Here is a 21,667-nt window from a genome sequence, read left to right as displayed (position 1 = left end):
AATTTTAAAATAGTTCATGTATACCAAATTTCTTTACTATATCTTGCATGGAATTAAAAACGAATACGTACAAGCAGTTTAAAAATATAATTCGTGAACCGTCTATATATTTTAAACCGTCTTTTACGGTTAAGACGGGGTTTTTAGTATTCCATTTTAATTCATGTGAAACTATCTTTCTTTCCAAAATTAGTACGCATTTAAAGCAAAAACAATTATAAAAATATTAGTTGCATAAAATGTTTCTTATATAAAAAACTTATTTGGAAATACTTTAGAAATTTCCAATTGTATCACGGAAACGCGACAAAATCTTGCATTTTACTTAAAATGTAATAAAGAAATAATTGCGAAACACTTAAAAAAATATTTAATTTGATGAAAATATCTGTTAACTACAAACGTGAATAACGTTATGCACGGTTTTTTTTCTAATCACTACAAACGTAACCTAGATCAGATGGAACTGATTATGAAAATGAAAATGAAGATGATAGTCTAAACCTTTGATTTTGAACGTTATGATGTTTATTTTTATTAAGTTGCTTAATATTTTAGTGAATGTGTTGTTTCAAACAATATTTTGTTTTCAAATATGGTTTTGATCAAAAAGTATATTGTAAATGAAGATGATAGTCTAAAACTTTGATTTTGAACGTCATGATGTTAACTGTAAATTCTTCTCTTACAATATATATATACATAACTTGTATCGAACACACGTTACCCACTTTCTACGTTTATTTTAGATCGTTTTTAAGTATCTGCTTCCGATTACATGCATGATAGAGAAAAAAGATTTGCATAAATGAACAATTACTGAAGTTTAGTTTACAAAAATAGATAATTACTTCATTTTTATTACTGTGAAACCTTCCTTCTTTCTAAAATTAATATGCGTGTAAACTCGAAAACCATAAATATATTAGTGTTGACAAGTAACACTATATATGATATAGTGGAATGGATATGTTACTATATGTATAGTGTATTAGGGAGAATTTAGTATATACATTTCATCAACTAGTGTTTTACAAGAACACTTCTTGCGCAACTAAAAAACTTATGAACTAATAAAACATGATCAACTTTTGTTTTCTGTTTATTATTATTATTTGTTTTTTCGCAAATAATGATTATTCGTTTAAGTTTATTCTCAAACACACATCCAATAAAATCATATTGAACGTACATAATTATTATGGAGCACGCAATATGAATACGTTATACGTTTACACACAATGGAAAAACAAAAAAAGGGAAATACCACACGAAATGAATCAAAATCAACACACCAAAATAAAAAGAAAAACAAAGATAACAAGAAATGAGTTAAAGTCGCATCATTTCTCATTTAGTACATAAGAGGCTTGTTTGTCAAAGATTATGATCAAGTGCTTAGCGGCGACAATGACAATGTAATTCAGTGCTCTCTTGTTCGCATTTTCCACAAATTTGTTTCCCAAACGTTGCCTTGCAACACTCATCACATTTTTCAGGTTCGCACGGATCCACGGGACATTCTCCTCTAAAAAGCTTACATGTTTTTCCCTCAATCATTGGTATCTCTATATCAAAATTGAACAATTATTAGCATTAGGGAAAAACGTATGTATATACCAATATATATGATGACATTTAGATATGGATAGAATGAAAAGACTTATTCGACCAAATTACCGGTCGAGACCAAAATGAGGATGAGCAAGACGGCGGTGAAGCAAACAAAGTTTTGAGTCTTTGCCATATGTTGTTCTTCTTACAATTCAAAAGAGAAAATATGTATTTAAAACTGTTTTGGTCACAGCTTATAACTAGAAGAAGAGAGTATTTATATACGTAAAGTATTGTTGACTTTTTTGCTAATGAGGAAGTAGAAGTGTAGAACCAAGCTTACTCAATAAACTCCTCGCCACGTTAATTTTGCATGTCGACATATATGTCCATCCAAATTGTTTTTAGATATCTATATTAATATCTACTATATATATATATTTTTTATATACTTTAGTATCAACCATGTAATAACTTTAATTTTTCTCAGCTTCTTGTTCTCAGATCATCAGAGGTGATCCAAAGTTTTACGAATACCACCTAACTAATCCTTCCAGGATGAGTGTTGAGTGTAGTCTTCGCATATTTCACTCACCAAATTTTTGAATTAATAGACCTAAAACATGGCATCGTTTCGATATATGCCAAACCGCGTATACTATGATTCCCCTTTCTCTTTGAAATCTCAAATTTAGTTTTTGCTAAATCATATTATAATATGCTGAAATATACACCGGACTTAATTTGATTCATCTGTGTGTTTAACAATAATGCTGAAATATAAAACATTCAAGTTCTCTAGTGATTTGTTTTCCATAAGTACCATACTACCATGTTCATCATGAAATGTGCCATTCATATACTTTTGGTAAGAGATTTATAATTACAAATTTTTTTACTTGTTCGTTGTCTTATAATTAGTTCATGCCCCTCACTAGTTTTGCAGTTCACATTTGGGAAACATGTATATACATATACAATTTCGTTTAAATTTAATTTGATTTATCTAAAACCCACATCTTCAGAAATCTTTTTAATTTATATCTGTAATGAACTTATTCTCTAGCTAATTTACAATAATTTTTTATATAAAAAAAACTAATCAACATTTCTTTGTGCAGCTGCGAGGTTCTCTTAAAAGTTTATTTTATTTATTGTCTGCGTGCCTCTTTTAAAATAAAATTTTAAATGTCAATCATGTCAACATTTTTTTTTTTTGGTATGTTATGTCCACATTTTTACTACATCATGCATCTTCTATTGACTTTTTGCATTTGTATCCTCTACGGCGCACTTTGACGAATAGTTTTTTAAAGTATTACATTTTATTTCTCTAATTATTTAATATCCCACATAATTTATTATTGGTAATTTCCAAATTCTGAAAATTTAGTACCAAAATGCACTTGTTTTGAGACACGGACAACCAACAAAATATAAATTGGAAAAAAATAAGAAGCTAATATTAGGTTTTAAGAACAAAAAAATAGTGTAAGTAAAGCAATTTTCATGTTTTATTTCAGTATATTATTCATAATTTTCTCGAGTTTCCGGCCTTGTCCACCGATAGCATCATTGATTCATGATAGGGATGGCTTGGATCGACAAACGGTTCAAAAATTGAACCGCACATTACATCTAACTTCATATCCCCTTACTGGTATTTGAAACCATTGGAAAAGAGTCTATCACATGCAGTGCAGTGAAAGTAATCATCCTTGCTTGTAACTAAAGTAAGACGTTCATTATGTAGAAAATGCCATTTCTTTCTAGGAGATTCAGCGCAGTTTTGGTGAAGAATAAAATCACAATCGATACATCCATAGAATGATTGGAGATGAATGGAGTGGGTGCAAGCACTGCAACGCTTGTTTAATTGTTTTCCTCTGAGATAAGACCATTAACATGGAATCTTAGGTAATGTATGGTCGACAAACTTAGAGATATGAATGTTGCAAAGACAAAAAGACAATGATTGATAAAGATGGTGCATCAAAATAAGTTCTATAAGAGAGAGAGACAATTGATATATGCCCATGACCAAAGTCTTATTTTTGTTGTCATAAGGTTAATCAACTTTTAAATGTGAAACCAAGTTCGACGAATTCAGACTCGTAACTCTAAACATAAAGTTAAAAGTTGGAACCCCTTTACTCTTGTTTCTTGGAGGCTTCAGGATTGTTGTCAGGGTTCGAGTCGTTGGTCTTCAAATCCTCCATATATGTGTCTTTTCAGAGTTAGTACCTTATTCGTTGAGGCATAGCAGCAATATTTACAGTACATACACACCAGCTAGATGCAGAAACAAAATCAAAATGTGATTATTAGGATTTATTTATTTCCCCCCTAAGAGAAGAAGATCATGATGTTACAATCTATAAGATGTCCATGGCTTATATATACACACTAGTACCATCTCTTTCTTATGTCCGTTTAGTTAATTGTATTTATCTTGCTTATTAAGGAAAAGAAGAAAAACCTTATAGCGATCTCCATGCCCAGTTTGGCTGATATCGTTCACGACAACTTCCAAACGTTTGCATATCGAGCAGCTTACTAAAGGCACAAAATGCAACTGCATCCAGAACATACACACGACATAGTCATAGACATTCCCTAATTGCAATCCAACAAACTAATTTCAATGTTCAGAAATTAGAATACCTGCATTCGATCCGCATAATCAGGCTCCTTCTTTGCTGTTTCCTCGGCAAGTAATAGAGCCTGCAGCTGAATCCCAGAAGAAAAAAACTCACTCTTTAGTCGTTTATACTCACTAATATTTGCTTACTATGAAACAGAGCAACAACATTCATAAGAGCTCTGAATGACACATATGCCAGTGAAATGAAAATACCTGCGTTCGATCGTCATCATCAGACTCCTTCTTTGTTGTTTTCAAAACATATAGAGCCTCCAGCTGAATCCCAGTAAAAAAAAAAAAGACTCACTCTTTAGTCGTTTATACTCACTAATATTTGCTTACTATGGTAACAACATTCATAAGAGATCTGATATGACATATATGCAAGTGAAATTAAGGAAATGAAATTAAGAAAAAAGGGAAGATAATATGTCTCTACATATGTGTAACATACTAACATAACAAGTTCTACCAAAAAACAATATGTAACATAACAAGTCTGTAACCTTAAAATTCAGTGGGTGGACATGTTCAAAATCTTTGAAGACTTTACAAAATCTTATTCCAAATGTACGTTCTAGATAACTTATCATATGAAGGTTGAAATCATGCCATTAAAATTTCTAGTGATACATTAAGGAGAGCAACTCATAGTGAAATAAACCTTTTATTGAAGAATAATTGTATTCTAAAATGAAAGTTTAACGATCTATCATCACCTTTTTCGTCAAGTTGTCCAGAGAGTTGAGACGCTTTTGGCAGTTTAAAGAGCAAATATATGGATCAGAGGTTCCAAGCATCTTCAAGCTGATAGGGTACATGCAATGCGACTCACACACCCTGCAAAATGGACGAGATACACTATTATTGAGCACCACCTCATATGATCTGCTGCCATACTTTATTGTGCTTCTTGGCATGAGCCCTGCAAAGTCTCCTAACACGCACTTTGTATGCAAACTAGCTCGGTGATCTTTAGATGTGTAGAACCATGTACTTGGATTCAATTCTTTCTCACAAATGTCACACCAGTATTTGCCACTTGCCTTTTCGCCATAGCATAGTGAGAGAGGATGATCGTCTACTCTATGCATTACCACTTGTGGTAATGTGGCACAACAGAAGCATAAGACAAATCCACAACAACTTTCAATGCACGTCAGCACATTATACGTTCGACCGTTGCAACCATAGCATTGTCTATATTTCACTTGTCGAATGTAATACAAAGGATGATCAGGGTGGCTTGGATGGACAAACGGCTCCGAAACTGAACAGCACAGAACATCTAACACCCCATACCCACACTGGTACTTGAAACCATTGGACATTCTTCTACAAGCTATACACCAAAAGAATTCGGCTACGCTTGTAACTAATGTAAGTCGATCATTGTGTAGCATATGCCATTTCTTTCGAGGAAATTCAGCACAGTTTTGGTGAAGCATAAAATCACAATCAATACATTCATAGAAGGATTGGAGACCAATGGGGTAGGTGCAAGCACTGCACCGCTTGTTTCCATCCCGGAAAAAGCCATTAACATGGAATCTAAGGTAGTGCTCTTTGTGGCTGAAATGTTGTATTATGTTGCCATATATTACCACGTATGGCTTTATATCTTCTATCTCTTCAGGGACTCCTTCGAGTTCTTTCCCGTTCCACACATCATTTCTAGTAGCACATTTCGAATGAATGACATATTGAGGACACCTCTGGCAAGAATACCCGCCCCAGGTCCAATCCACCTTTTGGTGACAAACTCCACATACAGAATTCACAACACCAAGAACAGATGTGCGAGCAACACGATGATCATGCCGATTGATGTTTATGAGGCGTGGAAGGGAAAAACACTCTTGATGTATCATGAAATCACATTGAACACATATGTAAGGGCTTCGATCTCCATTTAACCCACAAGCATTACATGTAAAAGAATCAAGTCTTGGGCGAAAGATGAGTTGGTGAGCATGAGCTTTCAAATCCAAAATAGACTGTGGTGGTGGGTTTAAAAGACAATCCATATCCAAGCTGAAGTTACAAGCGGAACAATGATAAAACAATTTCTCTTTAATCTTTTGTGCGCAAAGACGACATTTACCATCAGAATAGTCTGGTGGTTGACCTATGTGGAGCTTAAGAGGGTGTAAAGGGTGGTGAGAGTGGTTTACCTCTAACAGGTTTTTTGTGTCTGGCGAATTCCATACGCAATCCACATGGAAGGCTAAATTACATTCATGGCATTTGTAAGGAAACCCATACATAACCTCCCCACATTTGCTGGCACCACAATCGACCAAGGTCCGCTTCTTGAAAAGGGTGAGCTTGTGGTGATGCGTCTCGGAAATATCAATAACCTCTGGTGGTGGGTACTTTGCACAGTATAGATCCACATCGAAGTCACATATCTCACAACGATAGAATAGATCCTTGATGCTCTTGCCACATAAATTACATATATGGTGTGGTTTACATTGAAGCTTAAGAGTGTGAACAGAGTGAGATGTGTGTTTAATATATTCAGAGGACTCGTCAACACATTTCCTATGAACAAAGAAGTCACAGATTTCGCAGTAATATCCACCACTGGTAAATTCTGAGCGTCCACAACAATCACCTTTCCGCTGATCATGAGAAGGCATCATGACATGCTTGTGGATCAACGGTAGTGACACTCCCTCTGATTCCATGGTCGCCTACTACAAGATTGAGAAGAAGAAGAAGAAGAAGAAGAAGAAGAAGAAGAAGAAGAAGAAGAAGAAGAAGAAGAAGAAGAATCTGAGATCTCAACGGTATGCTCCTTTCAAGTCTATATCTCTCTCTAATTAAAAGTCAATGTTTACGCTTAAAGATGCTCTTACATAACTTGGTCAATAACAATTATATATATTAGTTTTTATAATAGTTCTATAACTAAATTAAGCACACAAAATAACTAAAACTATCATGAAAAAAACAATTTTAAAAGTCACTAGCCGTTGATAAGAACAAAAAGACAGGACCCCTAATAAATAAATGGTTATACATGTAAGAAAGTACCATTTACAATTTATATATGCCCCACTAATCAAAGTCTCAGTTTTGTTGTCTTAATTATTAGCATCAACGAGTATGTTAGTGGCTTTGAGGTCACGGTTAGTTATGAAGATAAAGAATCCTTAGTTGACGAAAAAAATGGAAAAAAAAAAAATCATCAAGGCTCAAGCTATCACTTCAATGACTTATTCATTCCAAAAAAAAAAAAGCACTTCGATGACCTTGTATTGTATTTTAGCCCAATACAGCCATCAAATGGAGTCTAATACCATCAAGTGTCCTCATTGCACGGAGACCAGTAGCTGGTGTACAATTGTTGTAACATGTTAACGATGTACTAGTTTTTACATTAGCTAATTAATTACGTGTATGTGTTGGTTAAGTTTTGAATTTTGCATTCGTTCCTTCATGTCGAATCACTCTAGTTGATGTTCATCAGTGTCCACTTCCACGTTCACAGTAGATTAATTCCAGTGTCACAGTTGGTCTAACAGCTTAAGCAAGTATCAGCTTTTGCATTAGCTGTCTTACCTCTGTTTTGATTTTGTCTATGATTGATGCAACTCCTTTCTCAATACAATGATGCTCAAATCTCTGTTCACTTTTACAAGTGAAGGTGAAAAAAAATATCTCTTTTTTTTTAATAGTGGAAACCTCTTTTTATACTTGCTTTGCTTGTCATTCTAGTACAATTAGTGAATGGAGTTAAGAAAAGAGAGTTATTCTTTTATCTTTGTTCTTATAATCTTCTTCAAAACTATAGTACCTGGACCAAACGATATAGGTGGAGATATGTTTCCCAACACTCCTCCCACGATAACTTTTGCATGTCCACATATGTCTATCCAAATTGTGTTTAACTTAAGAGCCGATGCCTTACTTTCTAAAAGGATACTACTATGTTTCACTCTGATGCAAACTTAGTGTGGCTAGCATATCCTGAAAGAAACTCCAAATTGCACACTGCATGACAAAACACATGCTTCTGATAGCAATTCTGATTTTAAAATACAAGAATAACCGTCTTTGGTCTCTAGCCCCAAGTGTACCTATCACCTAAAAGAAATGTTTGAAAGTTTTGGCATTGTCCATCACTAGCATCATCAACGGCTCCAATGTAGCTAGATCACTGATTTTCCATGGTGATCTGGTCCTTTGATGGTGTTTGATCTTCCTTATTAGTTCAGAAACCAGCATTTCCCGGATTAAATATCGAAAGAAAAAAAATGTGGTTCCGATACAAGAATTATAAGAAAATAGTGAGCATTACAAATACCAAACTAAAAGGGTGCAACCGGAAGTAACACAAACATGGGATTTATTACATACACTAAACTCAGAAGAAGAAAAAAGGTGGGATATAACGAAACAAGAAAGAATCTCTGAAACCTTTCAGGTCTTGGTCTTATTAGCCTTTTGATAACAACGTTAATCATCAAGCCTTGAAGAGAAGCTCCAAAGCTTCGAAGAAGAGAGGCGCAATCTCGGGAGTGGGAGTTTTCACTGCGCATTTGAGACCTGGTTGGCCCACCATTGCAGTGAGCTCGATCAAAAACGGTACATCTCGTGGATCTTTGGCTGATAAGTAGATCACGTCTTGGTTCCCGTTCTTGCGCTTTGCTATAAAGAACATGTTGAATGCTGTGAGCAATTCGATAGTTGATTCGACGCTCGTGATGGTGATCCCGGGGAATTCTTTCAGGACTTCATTTGAGTCCGGTAACGACCTCCATGTCTGATTAAAAAGCAAACAAAAACTTAAAATCTTTGAAAACATAAAGATATATCCAAATGAAAACCCAAACCGTATAAATTTATCTCTAACCGATTTGGTTTCACAGTCGTCACTATTTTCCTAAACCAGAACCGATATGAACAGCTCAAGTTTTGAAGTATGTTACCTCAAGGAAGGTTCCACGTTCCATTCTACCGTCTTCACCGAAAAGAGCATGAAGTATAATCTTATCGGTGAAGTACCACACGGGCTGCTGGTTGTTTTTGACAGCGACTTGTAAGAGCGAGCTTGGAGGCCCAGCAGACATGTTTTGGAACAAGACCATAGGTAGCATTGTCCTGGCGGATGTTGCGGGATGCAAAGGCGGAATCTGAAACAGTACAGACATGGATATTGGTTTCAATGATTCAGACCTGAGTTTCAGACGTTAATTAGATTCAGATAGAGTTACCTGAAGAGATCCAGCAGCTGCAAGGCCGAATGTGTTTTTGTTGAACTGAATCATGAAACCATCAAGAACCGACTGCGAGTTGTTCTCGAAGAGCATACTGTAAAATACTTGTCCATCTTTTCGGGATAATTGAGCGCTTATCTGCAGACCTTGACCACTTGAAGCTGGGACGACAACGGGCAGAGGAGGACTACGATCAAGTTCATAAGATTTGATGAGTTTCAGTATGAACTAGGCAACCGAAATTGACCTAACGTAATAAACTAGTCCCAACAATAGAAAGTTTCATTAATCAAGACATAACTCACCCAGATTGAGTTATGGGATCATCAACCGGGACAATAGCGGCATTATCCAATCCCATCAGGTCACCTAGCAGATCAGGTACAGGAGCTGGGACCGCTGGTGCTGGTTGTCTTCCGGAAGGCTGTGGGATATTACCTGGAGGAGAAGCTGCACTATCAACCGGATTACTAGATGAGTATCCTGCTTCGCTTCCTTCCGCAAAGTCCTCGTCTTCTGTTTTCTGAACTGTCGTTTTCAAGCGGGTAACAAAAGCCTCTGGGGGTTTGTGGTACACAGAGGACAAGGTCGAAATATTTGTAAGAAGCTCATCAAGAAGTGATGGGTCTAGCTGGTTTGAGTCGTCAGAAATCACGGGCTTTTCAGCTAAGACAACATCCTTGGCAGCCTAATCAAGAGAAATGATGAGTTCAGCCAAATACATCTCAAGAGAAAGCTCAACTGATAAAAATTGCTTGTTGCTTGAATAACCAATCCTGAATATATTCATTCTCTACTGGTTGATTACTAGAAAGCTATAAGAAATCAAGGTAACACACACCTCAGGATCAGTGGATAGAAGACGCCAGTATATGTATGCACGATCTCTGAGATCAGGATTATCCGTCTCCACAGTAGCATTATTCAAGACAACCTGAAAACATCAAGCATAACGGAAAACATGCCTGTCATTACATACATGCTCATGAATCGATCATAAAAACAGTGGTGAGCAAGGAAAAAGCCGAACCTGAATCATTTGTTGAGGGCCTTCAGTTGGCTTCTTCAGGAATAGCTTAACAGTAGCAGTTAGGAGCTGCAACTGGACCTGTGCTGGTTCCTCAGGAAAATTCTCCAGAAAGCTTTCAAGAAGCTCATCGGCATTGTCAATTCTTTCAGCATATTCACCAATGATCCATATCATAGATGCCTTTCAAGTTACCAAAAGATACCGAATTCAGTGATTTAAGATTAAATGAAGATGGTAAATTTCAATTTTCCAAACCAAAATCAAAAAAGTTCAATACCTTAGCTTCTGGTTCATCCAAAGTGTCTAAACTCTCACAGAGTGTTGCAATTATGGACTCATACCTGTATGAAATATTTGAATAGCATAACCAAAATCAAAGAAGAGTTTTAAGATGCCATTTCAACAGTGATTGAGAAATGTCAACTTACGTGTTTGGATATCTTCTGAAGATATCTTTGATGACAATAATGGCCTCCTGGACAACATAATTCACTTTAATCTTGATCAACTCGAGCAAAACACTGATGCACCGTTCAGCTGCTCTCTCTAGTTTGATAGCACATCGGCCTATCGCACGAACAGCCTTTCTAACAAAATCAACGTCTACTTCTGTGGCATACTCTTTGAATTCCAGAAGAACCTAGAGTAGCAATTTTCAAAAATCATAAAGATATGCACCAATAATAATCAAGACACACAGCAGATGGTAGAGCTCAGTGAGGATACCTGGTCTATGTTTCTGTCAGAGGCAAGTTTAATCATAATCTCCAACTTCTCCATCTTAACATAAATTGGGTCGTTATACTTGCAGAAGAAAACCTAAAACAAAAAGAATATCACTTTCAACATAATCAATAAATGCACGGATACATCAGTTGTTTATTCTGAGGAACTATGAGACACAGGTCATGCTACCTTAATTTCATGGGCAAGGATAGTGGGTCGTTTTTGCACAATAAGATTAATGTTACGAAGTGCAACATATTGTATCTCAGGTTCGGCAGAAAGCAATGTAACAAGGGGTGGAGCCATCTTCTTACAAAGATTTCTAATCACGTCTGTACTAGTAATAAGTTCCATTTGTTGAAGGATCATCTGTCAGGCAATTACCAAATATGAAACAGAAGTGAGAACGCAATAGGAAAATATGCAAAGGCATTTGATGATGCCTGATGTTTTACAATCAAGTTTGACGAGCTACCAACTAGAAGTAGAGAGGATAACAATCAATGAAAGTCGCTCACCTTAACAGCTGAAAGAACAACAGCGCAGTTGGCATGTTGCAACCTTGGTGTTACTCTCTCAACAATATTTTCAGCCTCACGGGGATCAGCTGCTTTATACTTCGATAAAGCATCTAGTATAAAAACTTGACCCCACCTGCGATGATCATGGTCAGTACTAAAAATGAAGCTACCAAAAGCTTATCCATTACTCATTTTATGCTTCTCTTCCCCAAAGTTTATATACTGGGTCATTATCTACAGATAAAACCATCAATGACGAAAAATTCTAAACTGCTGTTTGAAAATAGTTACAAAGACAACGGAATGATATCCAAACAGAGGCCATACCACATCAAACAAGCTATTTCACAACCATCAACATCCCCTAAACCCTGACTGGACAATGGGGCCATAAATACTCAAAATCGAACAGAATGCAGTGAAACTACGGAAATGGAGAGGACTTACTCAGTGCATTCATTTAGAGCAGTAAGGAGCTTTGTAAGAGTGGTACTATTGATCTCAAAGATGGGGCTACTACTGTTCTCTTGAATCTCCGCAAGGGCTGCTACAGCATTGGCAACAACCATTGGATTGTTATCTGATATCAAATCCTTCAAGGCTTCAAGGAAACCTCTGTCCTCAACTAATTCAGCATTTATGTCGAAAAGCTTAGCGACGCAAATAGCCGCAGTCTTCCTGACATATGGGTCATCATCCTAAACACAAAAAATATACACAGGATAGTGAAAAGATGGACTAGTCAAGATGAAACAGGTTCTTAAGGGCAATAAAGATGTTTGATATCAGATTCCAATGAAGATGTAACATTAGAAACTCAAACCTTTAGGCACTTTTGAAGAGGATCACATAGATATTCTGTGATTTTATCAACACGAATGCAGCCCATTGTCCGCACAGCCAAAGCACGAATCAGCGGATTTGGATCCTGTGAATCCTGCAGAATACAAACCAATGATTTTGTAATGATCAGTTTATCAGTTCCTTTCCCCTTCAGGTTCAGAACAGAACAAAGGAATGCCACGTGGTTTTGTTTGAGTTGCTTGAGTGTTACCTTTACAAAGGTATTTACTGCAAGAATAGCAAGATCTGGCTGGCTTTTCGCATAATTTATGAGATACAAGTAAACAAGCTTCTTCAACTCCAAATTTTCCGTTTGCATACAATTGACTACATCAGTGAAAAGTGATGAAACATCCTTTCCAACAGTCATCGCCGCAATAACCTTCTTAACTGCATCTTTTCTCTTATCCTATGCAACAGTAAATAAACAACAAGGGTTAACAAAACTGTAGCCAAAGCAGAAAAGAACCATTCCTTCTTAAATCATTAACATAAACTCTTCATCCAAATCCACTGATCCAGATCGAACAAGTTCTGATTCACCAACCTAAGCTTCACTAAAGTTACTACGAGATTGCACACACATCTCCACATTAGCCATTCTCAAAAACCTACCAATTCCTCTCCAATTCTAACCTATATCCCAATCAGTTACTGAAAAATGAACGGAATCATCGCACTTCCCACAAAATCACGAAACCAATTTCAATTCAAAATTCAAAATCCAGAACTACACAGATCTACCAAAATTTGTATAAGGATAACTAAATTACAAGGAGAGAAGGATCATCGACCGAGAGATCGTGAATGTAATAATGGCGGATCACAGATCCACATGGAATGAGACAAGAGTAAGATTAAGAAGAAAAAAAAAACCTTATACTGGGAATTAAGCTCTTCCTTGAGCTCAGGGATCTCTCCCTTCTTCGTCGTGGAGAAGTATTTCGAATCGTGACCACTCATTTCTCTCCTTTCTTCGACCTGACCCGACGATGTTTCTTCTCTGAGATTTTATGAGACAGAGAGAGAGACGTTTTGCACACACAAAAAAAAAAGAGAGAGAGAGACGATGACGGAGAAATGTTGGAATGGAAGACGCCGGTGACGATTTTCTTGGCTAACGGGCCGATTGTTTAGTGGGCTCTCTGATAAAAGTTAGCCCATTTATGAATTTCTCGAGTGTGTCTTTTGATAATTAGTAAAAACTTTGATATTTGGCTAAAACTTTTGAATATTTTCCAATTTACCCCTAAACTTAGGTTTTGCCATAAAACTGGAACTGAACCGAACCGAACCAAAAAAAAAAAAAAGAGTTTTGATTTGGTTCCAGGTTCCAATAAGTATCTTAATGGATCTTAAAGCAAATCCATTGGTGGGTTTTTTATAAGGAATCCTTTAAATTTCTTAATAACAAATATTAATAATTTTGAAGGTTAGAGTTTTTGTCAAGTTTTTATAAATTCTCTTCTCCAAAGGTAGAATCCTTAAATGGGTTTCCTTAAAAAAAAAACTTATGAGATCAAAGCCAAGTAATAATGGGAACCAAAACTGAAACAAAAGAAGAAAAAGAGACTAATGAATGAATGACCTATGAGATCAAAGCCAAGTAATCACAGATTTTCAAAAGCGGTGCAAGACTACCATCAAGCAGTGTTTTCTCAATCTTCAAATCTCTATGACATATTTGCTACATAAACATACAAAAGTGTTGATCTGAGAGAACAAAGAGACTAAAACTGAATGCTTCGATGTTTTATTATCATAGTTGTTTGGCTTTAAATAGCCTAAAGATGAAGACTCAGTCTTCTTACAAATACGTGAAAGAGAAATTGCAGGAACTAACTGAAACAAAACTAAAAACTAGGACAACAAGTTGACACCAAAACACGCGGAGCTTATTCCCACTCTGCAACTAACCAAAGACCAAATCAAACCCAACAAAAAGATTAACAAAACGAAGCAAAGATCTCTCTGTTGAAGATATTGCTACTTATCTTATTTAGAGCACATCAATTAGTTGCTCTTAAGCTTAATGTTGCTTTATGTACTGTTTGTAACCCCTTTTGGTCTTTTCCCTTCTTGTCCCTTTAGGTCTGAAACGCTTTCTCTTTGTATAAGTGTCTGAGAAACACTTAAGCTGCTATCAAGACAAAACCTTATCTTTATCTCTTGTCTCTTGATTTTGTCATGGTATCAGAGCTAAAGCTGGGGTTTTTCATTTGAAATCGATAAAGTTTGAGTTTCTTTTGGAGTAATGGCTGCTCCTCCGGTAATTCCTCTTGTAACTGAAGTCCGGCGAACGATCTCGCCGTATGACTTAACGGTCGCTGATAACTCTGGAGCTGTGATCTCCCACCCGATCTTGAAGTCGACTAATTATGATGAATGGGCATGTGGCTTCAAAACAGCACTGCGCTCACGGAAGAAGTTTGGTTTTCTTGACGGCTCCATTCCACAACCGCCGTCAGAATCTCTGGACCTCGAGGACTGGTTAACGATTAATGCTTTGCTAGTGTCTTGGATGAAGATGACGATTGACCCGGCGCTCTTGACGAATATCTCCCACCGTGACGTGGCTAGAGATCTTTGGGAACACACTCGTAAACGCTTCTCTGTTTCTAGTGGTCCAAAGAATCAGAAGATGAAGGCAGATCTTGCTACTTGTAAACAAGAGGGTATGACTGTTGAAGGATATTATGGAAAACTCAACAAGATTTGGGATAATATCAACAACTATCGTCCTCTTCGAACCTGCAAATGTGGAAGATGTGTGTGTAATCTTGAAGCTGAGCAGGAGAAAGGTAGAGAAGATGACATGGTTCAACAATTTCTGTATGGACTTGATGAAACTCAATTTCATACAATTCGGTCTAGCTTAACATCACGTGTTCCTCTTCCTGGACTCGAAGAAGTCTACAACATTGTGAGACAAGAAGAGGACATGTTGAGCAATAGATACTCTAAGGAAGAAAAGCTAGATGTCACTGCTTTTGCTACTCAGTCTCGTCCACAGATTGATCCTAGTTCTGCAAAGTTCCCCAACAAGAACGTTTGTAAGCACTGCAATCGTGGCGGTCACTCGCCGGAGAACTGCTTTGTGATCATTGGATACCCAGAGTGGTGGGGCGATAGACCGCGAGGACAATCTGGTCGAGGCAGAGGCAAACCCGGTCTAGGCTTTAATGGAGGACAAAATCGCACTCCAACCTCTTATGTGAATGCTGTCACAACTGGCTTAACCACTGTGGAACGGGCTAATCGAGTTATCACTGATAGAGATCGAGATGCGGTGAATGGTCTTACAGATGAGCAGTGGCGTGGTGTACTCAAGCTCTTGAACGCTGGAAAAAGTGATGAAGCCAACATCAAACCCAACGAACAAGGACATGAGACTCTAACGGGTACGTGTTCTAATTTCTCTTCTTGGATCCTAGATATAGGTGCAGCTCACCATATGACTGGAAAGTTACATCTGTTGACTGATATGCGCAAGATCTCTCCGGTTTTGATTATATTGGCTGATGGGAATAAGCGAGTTGCTGTGAGTGAAGGAACAGTGCGCCTTGGTTCCAGTTTGGTTCTGAAATCCGTTTTCTATGTCAAGGAATTGACTTCAGATTTGATCTCTGTTGGACAGATGATTGATGAGAATTACTGTGTTGTGCAGCTTGCTGATCACTTTCTTGTGATACAGGACCGCATTACGAGGACGGTGACTGGAGTTGGTAAAAGAGAGAATGGAAGTTTTTTGTTTAAAAGTATGGAGTTGGCAGCAGTTGTGAGCACAAGTGTCAAAGGTTCATATGATCTATGGCACAAACGTTTGGGACACGCATCATAAAAAGCAATTAGCTTGATTCCTACTGATTTTTTGTCTAGTAGTAGAGATTTTTTGGACAGTGTCTGCGACATATGTATGAGAGCTAAACAAACTCGTGAAACTTTTTCTCTAAGTGATAATAGAAGCATGGAAGCTTTTGGTCTTATACATTGTGATGTCTGGGGACCGTATAGGACTCCTTCTCACTCTGGTGCTCGTTATTTCCTAACCATAGTGGAATATTTCTCGAGGGGAGTGTGGCTGTATTTGATGGTTGAAAAGAGTGAGACGCAGAAACATTTGAAAAGTTTTCTTGCTCTTGTTGAATGTCAATTCAATGTCCGTGTCAAAACTGTGAGAAGTGATAATGGAACAGAATTTATGTGTATGCGGGATTACTTTGAATAACGCGGGATTCATCATGAAACTTCTTGTGTTGGGACTCCGCATCAGAATGGACGGATGGAACGAAAGCACCGACACATCTTGAATATTGCTAGATCATTGCGGTTTCAATCGCATTTGCCAATTGAATTTTGGGGGGGACTGTGTTTTGTCTGCTGCATACCTGATAAATCGAACTCCATCGATGCTTCTTCAAGGAAAATCTCCTTATGAGCTGCTGCATAAGAAGGCGCCGAATTATGCTCATCTTCGTGTTTTTGGATCTTTGTGTTATGCCCACAATCAAAATCATAAAGGCGACAAATTTGCCTCTCGAACGAAAAGATGTGTTTTCGTTGGGTATCCTCATGGACAAAAGGGATGGCGTTTGTTTGATCTCGATGATCAAATGTTCATGATTTCTCGAGATGTCATCTTTAAGGAAACAGAGTTTCCTTTTGCAGAAGTCCCTCGTGGAGAAGATGATCACGATTTGGGCCGTATGGGCCAGGAATTAAACACAACAAGTTTAATTCCTTCTCTTGTACCAAATGGGCCGACTATTGTTTCTTCAGAAGGCCCAGCAACTTTATCTCCCACTCAGGCCCACGCAGATGATTCTCTTTCAACCCTAGTTGGTGTCTCTCTCGACACAACACCAGAAGAGTCGCAACAGCCAATAGAATCCACAGTTTCACTTCCAATGGAACCAACGCTAACACCGGTGAACTCTGAGCCAAATCCCCCAGAGGCTGAACCGCTTGGCCGTGGTCATCGCCGAAAACAGCAACCGGTAACTCTAAAACACTTTGTTACAAATACTGTTACCGTGGAACCTGATGTAGTTGCGGATTCATCGTCTCTTTATCCAATCGAGCACTATATTGACAGTAGCCGTTTCTCATCGGCTCATAAAGCTTTTCTTGCGGCTGTAACTGCTGGTGTGGAACCGACAACGTATAATAGAGTTGTGATTGAAAAAGTTTGGTGTGATGCAATGTCTGATGAAATCACCTCTCTCCAAGCCAATGAAACATTCTCCATCGTGGATTTACCCCCTGGGAAGCGGGCAATTGGCAACAAATGGATCTACAAGATTAAGTATCGTTCTGATGGGACAATAGAGAGATACAAAGCGCGTTTGGTGGTTTTGGGAAATCGTCAGCAAGAGGGTGTTGACTATGATGAGACTTTCGCTCATGTTGCTAAGATGAGTACGGTCCGAGTGTTTCTTGGAGTAGCTGCGGCCCGTGACTGGCATGTACATCAAATGGATGTACATAATGCTTTCTTACACGGAGATTTGACGGAGGAGGTATACATGAAGTTGCCTCAGGGCTTTCATTCTGATGATCCGACTAAGGTATGTCGTCTACATAAATCTCTCTATGGTCTGAAGCAGGCTCCGCGATGTTGGTTCTCGAAACTCTCCACGGCTTTGATTCAATATGGTTTCACACAGTCTCTATCGGACTACTCTCTTTTCAGCTACAACAACAATGGGACGTGTGTTCACGTTCTCATCTATGTTGATGACTTGATCATCCCAGGCAGTTGCTCCATCGCTGTTGAACGTTTCAAAGTTTATTTGGAATCTTGCTTTCATATGAAGGATTTGGGTCTGCTGAAATATTTTCTGGGAATTGAAGTGGCAAGGAATGCTGATGGTTTCTACTTGTCTCAGAGGAAATATGTCCTCGATATTATATCAGAAATGGGTCTGTTAGGCGCCAGACCTTCTTCTTTTCCGATGGAACAGAACCACAAACTGTCCTTATCCAAGTCTGTTTTACTTCCCAATCCTAAAAGGTATCGTCGCTTAGTCGGGAGACTTATATACTTGGCTGTTACCCGTCCTGAGCTATCATATTCGGTTCACACTCTGGCTCAGTTTATGCAACATCCACGCCAGGATCACTGGGACGCTGCCATCAGGGTGGTTCGTTTCTTAAAATCCACTCATGGTCAAGGGATTCTGCTCTCTAGCACATCCTCTTTAAAGCTCCATGGTTGGTGCGATAGTGATTGGGCAGCTTGTCCTCTTACCCGTCGCTCTCTTACTGGTTATTTCGTGCAGCTTGGTGATAGTCCTATCTCATGGAAAACAAAGAAGCAGCCTACTGTGAATTGGTCTTCAGCTGAGGCGGAGTATCGTGCGATGGCTTTTCTTACTCAAGAACTGACTTGGCTCAAACGTTTGCTACATGATCTTGGTATCTCCCATCCTCAACCAATGACAATCTTCTCCGACAGCCGATTTGCTATTGCTCTAAGTGCTAATCCGGTTCAACATGAATGCACGAAGCATATTGAGGTGGACTGTCACTATATTCGCGATGCTATCCTCTCCGGTCTCATTGCCACTTCTCACGTGCCTTCTCAACAACAACTAGCAGACATCTTTACCAAGGCATTGGGCGCAAGGGAGCTTCGTTTCTTTCTTGGCAAGTTGGGCATTTTCGATATGCATGCTCCAACTTGAGGAAGGGTGTTGAAGATATTGCTACTTATCTTATTTAGAGCACATCAATTAATTGCTCTTAAGCTTAATGTTGCTTTATGTACTGTTTGTAACCCCTTTTGGTCTTTTTCCTTTTTGTCCCCTTAGGTCTGAAATGTTTTCTCTTTGTATAAGTGTCTGAGAAACACTTGAGCTACTATCAAGACAAAACCTTATCTTTATCTCTTGTCTCTTGATTTTGTCACTCTCCTTTCACACTCATGGAGATTTGCTTAAGTTATGTAAATAAAAATACCAGTGAATGACAGTAGTCCACGCCACAAATCAGCTGCTGAAAGAAATATCTAGCTTGAGAAAAATAGCAAGATGGAAAAATATATAATCAAAAATTTGTCAAAAAATCCAATAAGAACTAAGTTAGAAAGCATTTATCAAACCTCAGCTTCACTGAATCTACTAGCATTACAGATTCTTTCAAAGAGCTCTCCTCTAGAAGCATACTCCATTTCAATTGCAAGATGAGTTGGAGTTAGAACCACCAACAAATTTACTCTGTTTTTTAAGTTTCTTAATCTCAATTAAAGTACTAAAAGATTATGCAACAAAGCAACAAACCTCCTTGAATCGAATGATATTAAGATGCCTAAGGGATCTATGATTGATAATTTCTCTCGCCACATTCTCATCAATCTGCAATACCATCAAAATCTCAACTCTTAAACCTCAATCATCCCAAAAGTTGCAGACTTTTTACCTAATTTCTAACAAATCAAAGAAAGTTCAAAACTTTTTCTGAGAAACTAAAGAGGAAAAGATCAAACCTTACGACCTCTCTCAATGTATTTCATAGCAACGAGTTTCGCCTGATTTCATTGTCAGAGTAACAAAAGAATAGAGTCGGATAGGAGAAGAGGAACGAAGCAGATTTTTTTTGTCTAAATTTTCACCCAATCAGAAGCAGCTACGTCTGCGTTTCTAAACACTTATAAAAAAAACTAAAATTAGGACCGCTCCTAATAATTTGGTTGGGTTTTTCTTTAATTTTGGACTTTTATTCTTTAGGATTTCAAATTAGTAACCCATTAGAAACACTGATTGACATGCTCTTAGAGCATGAACATAGTTGATACTTTATATGTATCATTTTTTTAGTATTTTTAATGTTTATTTATTGTTTGAGATTTTTTATGATACTGGTAATAAATATGTTTCTAGTGGTGAGACCGATATTGATATCATTAAAAAAAAAATTATTTGCAAAATCAAAAAATAAATATATAAAAACATAAGATTACAAAATTACTGCAAAATTATGTCGCATAATCACGAAAAGCCTGCAAAATTACTCACTCGCGAAAAATATAGTTAGTTAGCTAAAATAGTAGAAAGACTATCGGAGAGAATAATGGAATTTTTTTTTTTTTTTGCTTTCAGGAAAAAACGAGTTTTACATACGAATCATGAGACTCCATATCAACTGATACTGGATATCAAAAGAATCATTGCACTGATACAGGATCAGGCCTTGTCTGATCTATTAAAAAATTATTTATATCTCTTGATACTCTAAATGTATTATCTTAGTACATGGTCTTAGTCACATTTACCCATTGAATGATTGGATATCAGTCACTTCAGTTTGGTTATTATCTGATATCCATGAGTACGAGAGTATCCATACAAAGCCAAAAAAAATTGGTTAGCCTTCTACAAACCTACAACTAAGCCCAATACATTTTGATCTAATTTCGAACACAATTTATTTTTTGGTCTATTAGATTTTGTTTATTCTGGCTCAATACATTTTTGTCAATTTTATTTGGATATTTGATTATTTTGGTTTATTTTTGATATGTTGGGTTAAGTGTTCAGAATCAAACTAATATCAAGTGAAGTTTGATTATTTGTCGATTTTCATTCAAAGTATCTGAATCAAACCAAAAATAATTCAACTGAACCGAATTAAACCAAAGAATCGAACTCGTAGTCAAGTCCTACTTAAACATGTGAGTTAATTATCTTAAGCAAGTGGATTGTCCCTATAACAGTTTAATATGATAGAAAAAGATAGTTTATTAGGGTTTTATTAAGTACAAAGAAAAGTTAAATAAAGAAAGGAGAAAGGTTAATGAAAAATTTTCTTTAAAATTTATATATATATAGTCCTAAACTAAATAACTCTTACATTGATATCATTTTATTATATAAAGTACGGTTTTCGAAAAGTTAGTAATTCACCAGATCATGACACGTGTCAACTTTAACAGTCTCAGAATTTGACATGTGCATGTCAAACAAAAATTTCCTTTTATTTATTTAGAATAAAAATTATAAGGAAATTATACATATATATTTTATAGAAAATAAATTTTAAAAAGTAAATAAACTATATATATCTTATTAAATAAAATATAAATTAAAGGTAATAATTCTATAGAAAAAGAAATTACTTTTTC

The 21,667-nt window shown here is 37.0% G+C and overlaps 5 protein-coding genes and 1 pseudogene across 8 annotated transcripts; 2 read left to right on the top strand and 4 right to left on the bottom strand.

Moving 5' to 3' along the window:
• Nucleotides 1-1,153: 1,153 nt before the first annotated feature.
• AT4G11393 (Defensin-like (DEFL) family protein) lies at nucleotides 1,154-1,798 on the bottom strand. The gene is made up of 2 exons (NM_001036541.2): nucleotides 1,681-1,798; nucleotides 1,154-1,568 (listed from the first exon to the last, which is right to left on the bottom strand). The coding sequence occupies exons 1-2, from the start codon at nucleotides 1,745-1,747 to the stop codon at nucleotides 1,399-1,401; spliced, it is 237 nt and encodes a 78-aa protein (NP_001031618.1). The 5' UTR covers nucleotides 1,748-1,798; the 3' UTR covers nucleotides 1,154-1,398.
• Nucleotides 1,799-3,540: 1,742 nt separating this feature from the next.
• Nucleotides 3,541-6,292, bottom strand: AT4G11390 (Cysteine/Histidine-rich C1 domain family protein; the record flags this gene model as incomplete). Of its 2 annotated transcripts, NM_001340707.1 has the most annotated exons (5): nucleotides 3,541-3,846; nucleotides 4,034-4,129; nucleotides 4,219-4,284; nucleotides 4,412-4,474; nucleotides 4,918-6,225. In NM_001340707.1, 5 exons carry the CDS (start codon nucleotides 6,223-6,225, stop codon nucleotides 3,739-3,741), a joined length of 1,641 nt encoding a protein of 546 aa, NP_001327993.1. The 2 variants fall into 2 exon arrangements, with proteins under 2 accessions (NP_001327993.1, NP_192878.1); NM_117210.2 differs by lacking the exon at nucleotides 4,034-4,129 and having other exon boundaries at nucleotides 3,739-3,846; nucleotides 4,918-6,292.
• A 146-nt stretch (nucleotides 6,293-6,438) lies between these two features.
• AT4G11385 (uncharacterized protein) lies at nucleotides 6,439-7,030 on the top strand (the record flags this gene model as incomplete). The annotated part of the gene is made up of 3 exons (NM_148312.1): nucleotides 6,439-6,570; nucleotides 6,682-6,790; nucleotides 6,840-7,030. The coding sequence occupies 3 exons, from the start codon at nucleotides 6,439-6,441 to the stop codon at nucleotides 7,028-7,030; spliced, it is 432 nt and encodes a 143-aa protein (NP_680678.1).
• A 1,117-nt stretch (nucleotides 7,031-8,147) lies between these two features.
• On the bottom strand, nucleotides 8,148-14,300 carry AT4G11380 (Adaptin family protein). 2 transcript variants are annotated; one of them, NM_001203772.1, is made up of 17 exons: nucleotides 13,423-13,628; nucleotides 13,183-13,225; nucleotides 13,090-13,112; nucleotides 12,758-12,955; nucleotides 12,527-12,640; nucleotides 12,151-12,401; nucleotides 11,701-11,836; nucleotides 11,372-11,551; nucleotides 11,183-11,275; nucleotides 10,885-11,096; nucleotides 10,734-10,797; nucleotides 10,457-10,636; nucleotides 10,268-10,360; nucleotides 9,732-10,114; nucleotides 9,424-9,613; nucleotides 9,139-9,342; nucleotides 8,541-8,972 (listed from the first exon to the last, which is right to left on the bottom strand). In NM_001203772.1, the coding sequence occupies exons 1-17, from the start codon at nucleotides 13,507-13,509 to the stop codon at nucleotides 8,673-8,675; spliced, it is 2,751 nt and encodes a 916-aa protein (NP_001190701.1). In that variant the 5' UTR covers nucleotides 13,510-13,628; the 3' UTR covers nucleotides 8,541-8,672. The 2 variants fall into 2 exon arrangements, with proteins under 2 accessions (NP_192877.1, NP_001190701.1); NM_117209.5 differs by lacking the exons at nucleotides 13,090-13,112; nucleotides 13,183-13,225 and having other exon boundaries at nucleotides 8,148-8,972; nucleotides 13,423-14,300.
• Nucleotides 14,301-14,353: 53 nt separating this feature from the next.
• On the bottom strand, nucleotides 14,354-20,133 carry AT4G11373 (Serine/Threonine kinase catalytic domain protein; the record flags this gene model as incomplete). Its single annotated transcript, NM_001340706.1, has 5 exons — nucleotides 20,033-20,133; nucleotides 19,827-19,901; nucleotides 19,649-19,750; nucleotides 19,507-19,539; nucleotides 14,354-14,458 (listed from the first exon to the last, which is right to left on the bottom strand). The coding sequence occupies exons 1-5, from the start codon at nucleotides 20,057-20,059 to the stop codon at nucleotides 14,354-14,356; spliced, it is 342 nt and encodes a 113-aa protein (NP_001329778.1). The 5' UTR covers nucleotides 20,060-20,133.
• Nucleotides 14,801-19,232, top strand: AT4G11375 (annotated as a pseudogene; the record flags this gene model as incomplete). Its single annotated transcript has 1 exon — nucleotides 14,801-19,232.
• Nucleotides 20,134-21,667: the final 1,534 nt, after the last annotated feature.

The sequence above is a fragment of the Arabidopsis thaliana genome, chromosome 4 (assembly GCF_000001735.4).
Source record: "Arabidopsis thaliana chromosome 4, partial sequence".
In the NCBI taxonomy this organism is placed as follows: domain Eukaryota; kingdom Viridiplantae; phylum Streptophyta; class Magnoliopsida; order Brassicales; family Brassicaceae; genus Arabidopsis; species Arabidopsis thaliana.
The sequence above is the reverse complement of the archived record's forward strand: the minus strand, read 5'-3'. Positions and strand labels throughout refer to the sequence as shown.

Bases quoted from the DNA above. Each gene is read 5' to 3' on its own strand.
- AT4G11393 (NM_001036541.2), bottom strand. From the start codon at position 1,747: ATGGCAAAGACTCAAAACTTTGTTTGCTTCACCGCCGTCTTGCTCATC. The intron at 1,569-1,680 runs GTAATTTGGTCG...ATTTTGATATAG, and splicing joins CCTCATTTTGGTCTCGACCG to AGATACCAATGATTGAGGGA.
- AT4G11380 (NM_001203772.1), bottom strand. From the start codon at position 13,509: ATGAGTGGTCACGATTCGAAATACTTCTCCACGACGAAGAAGGGAGAG. The intron at 10,361-10,456 runs GTTCGGCTTTTT...TGATGTTTTCAG, and splicing joins GCCCTCAACAAATGATTCAG to GTTGTCTTGAATAATGCTAC. The intron at 8,973-9,138 runs GTAACATACTTC...CTTTTTAATCAG, and splicing joins AACGTGGAACCTTCCTTGAG to ACATGGAGGTCGTTACCGGA.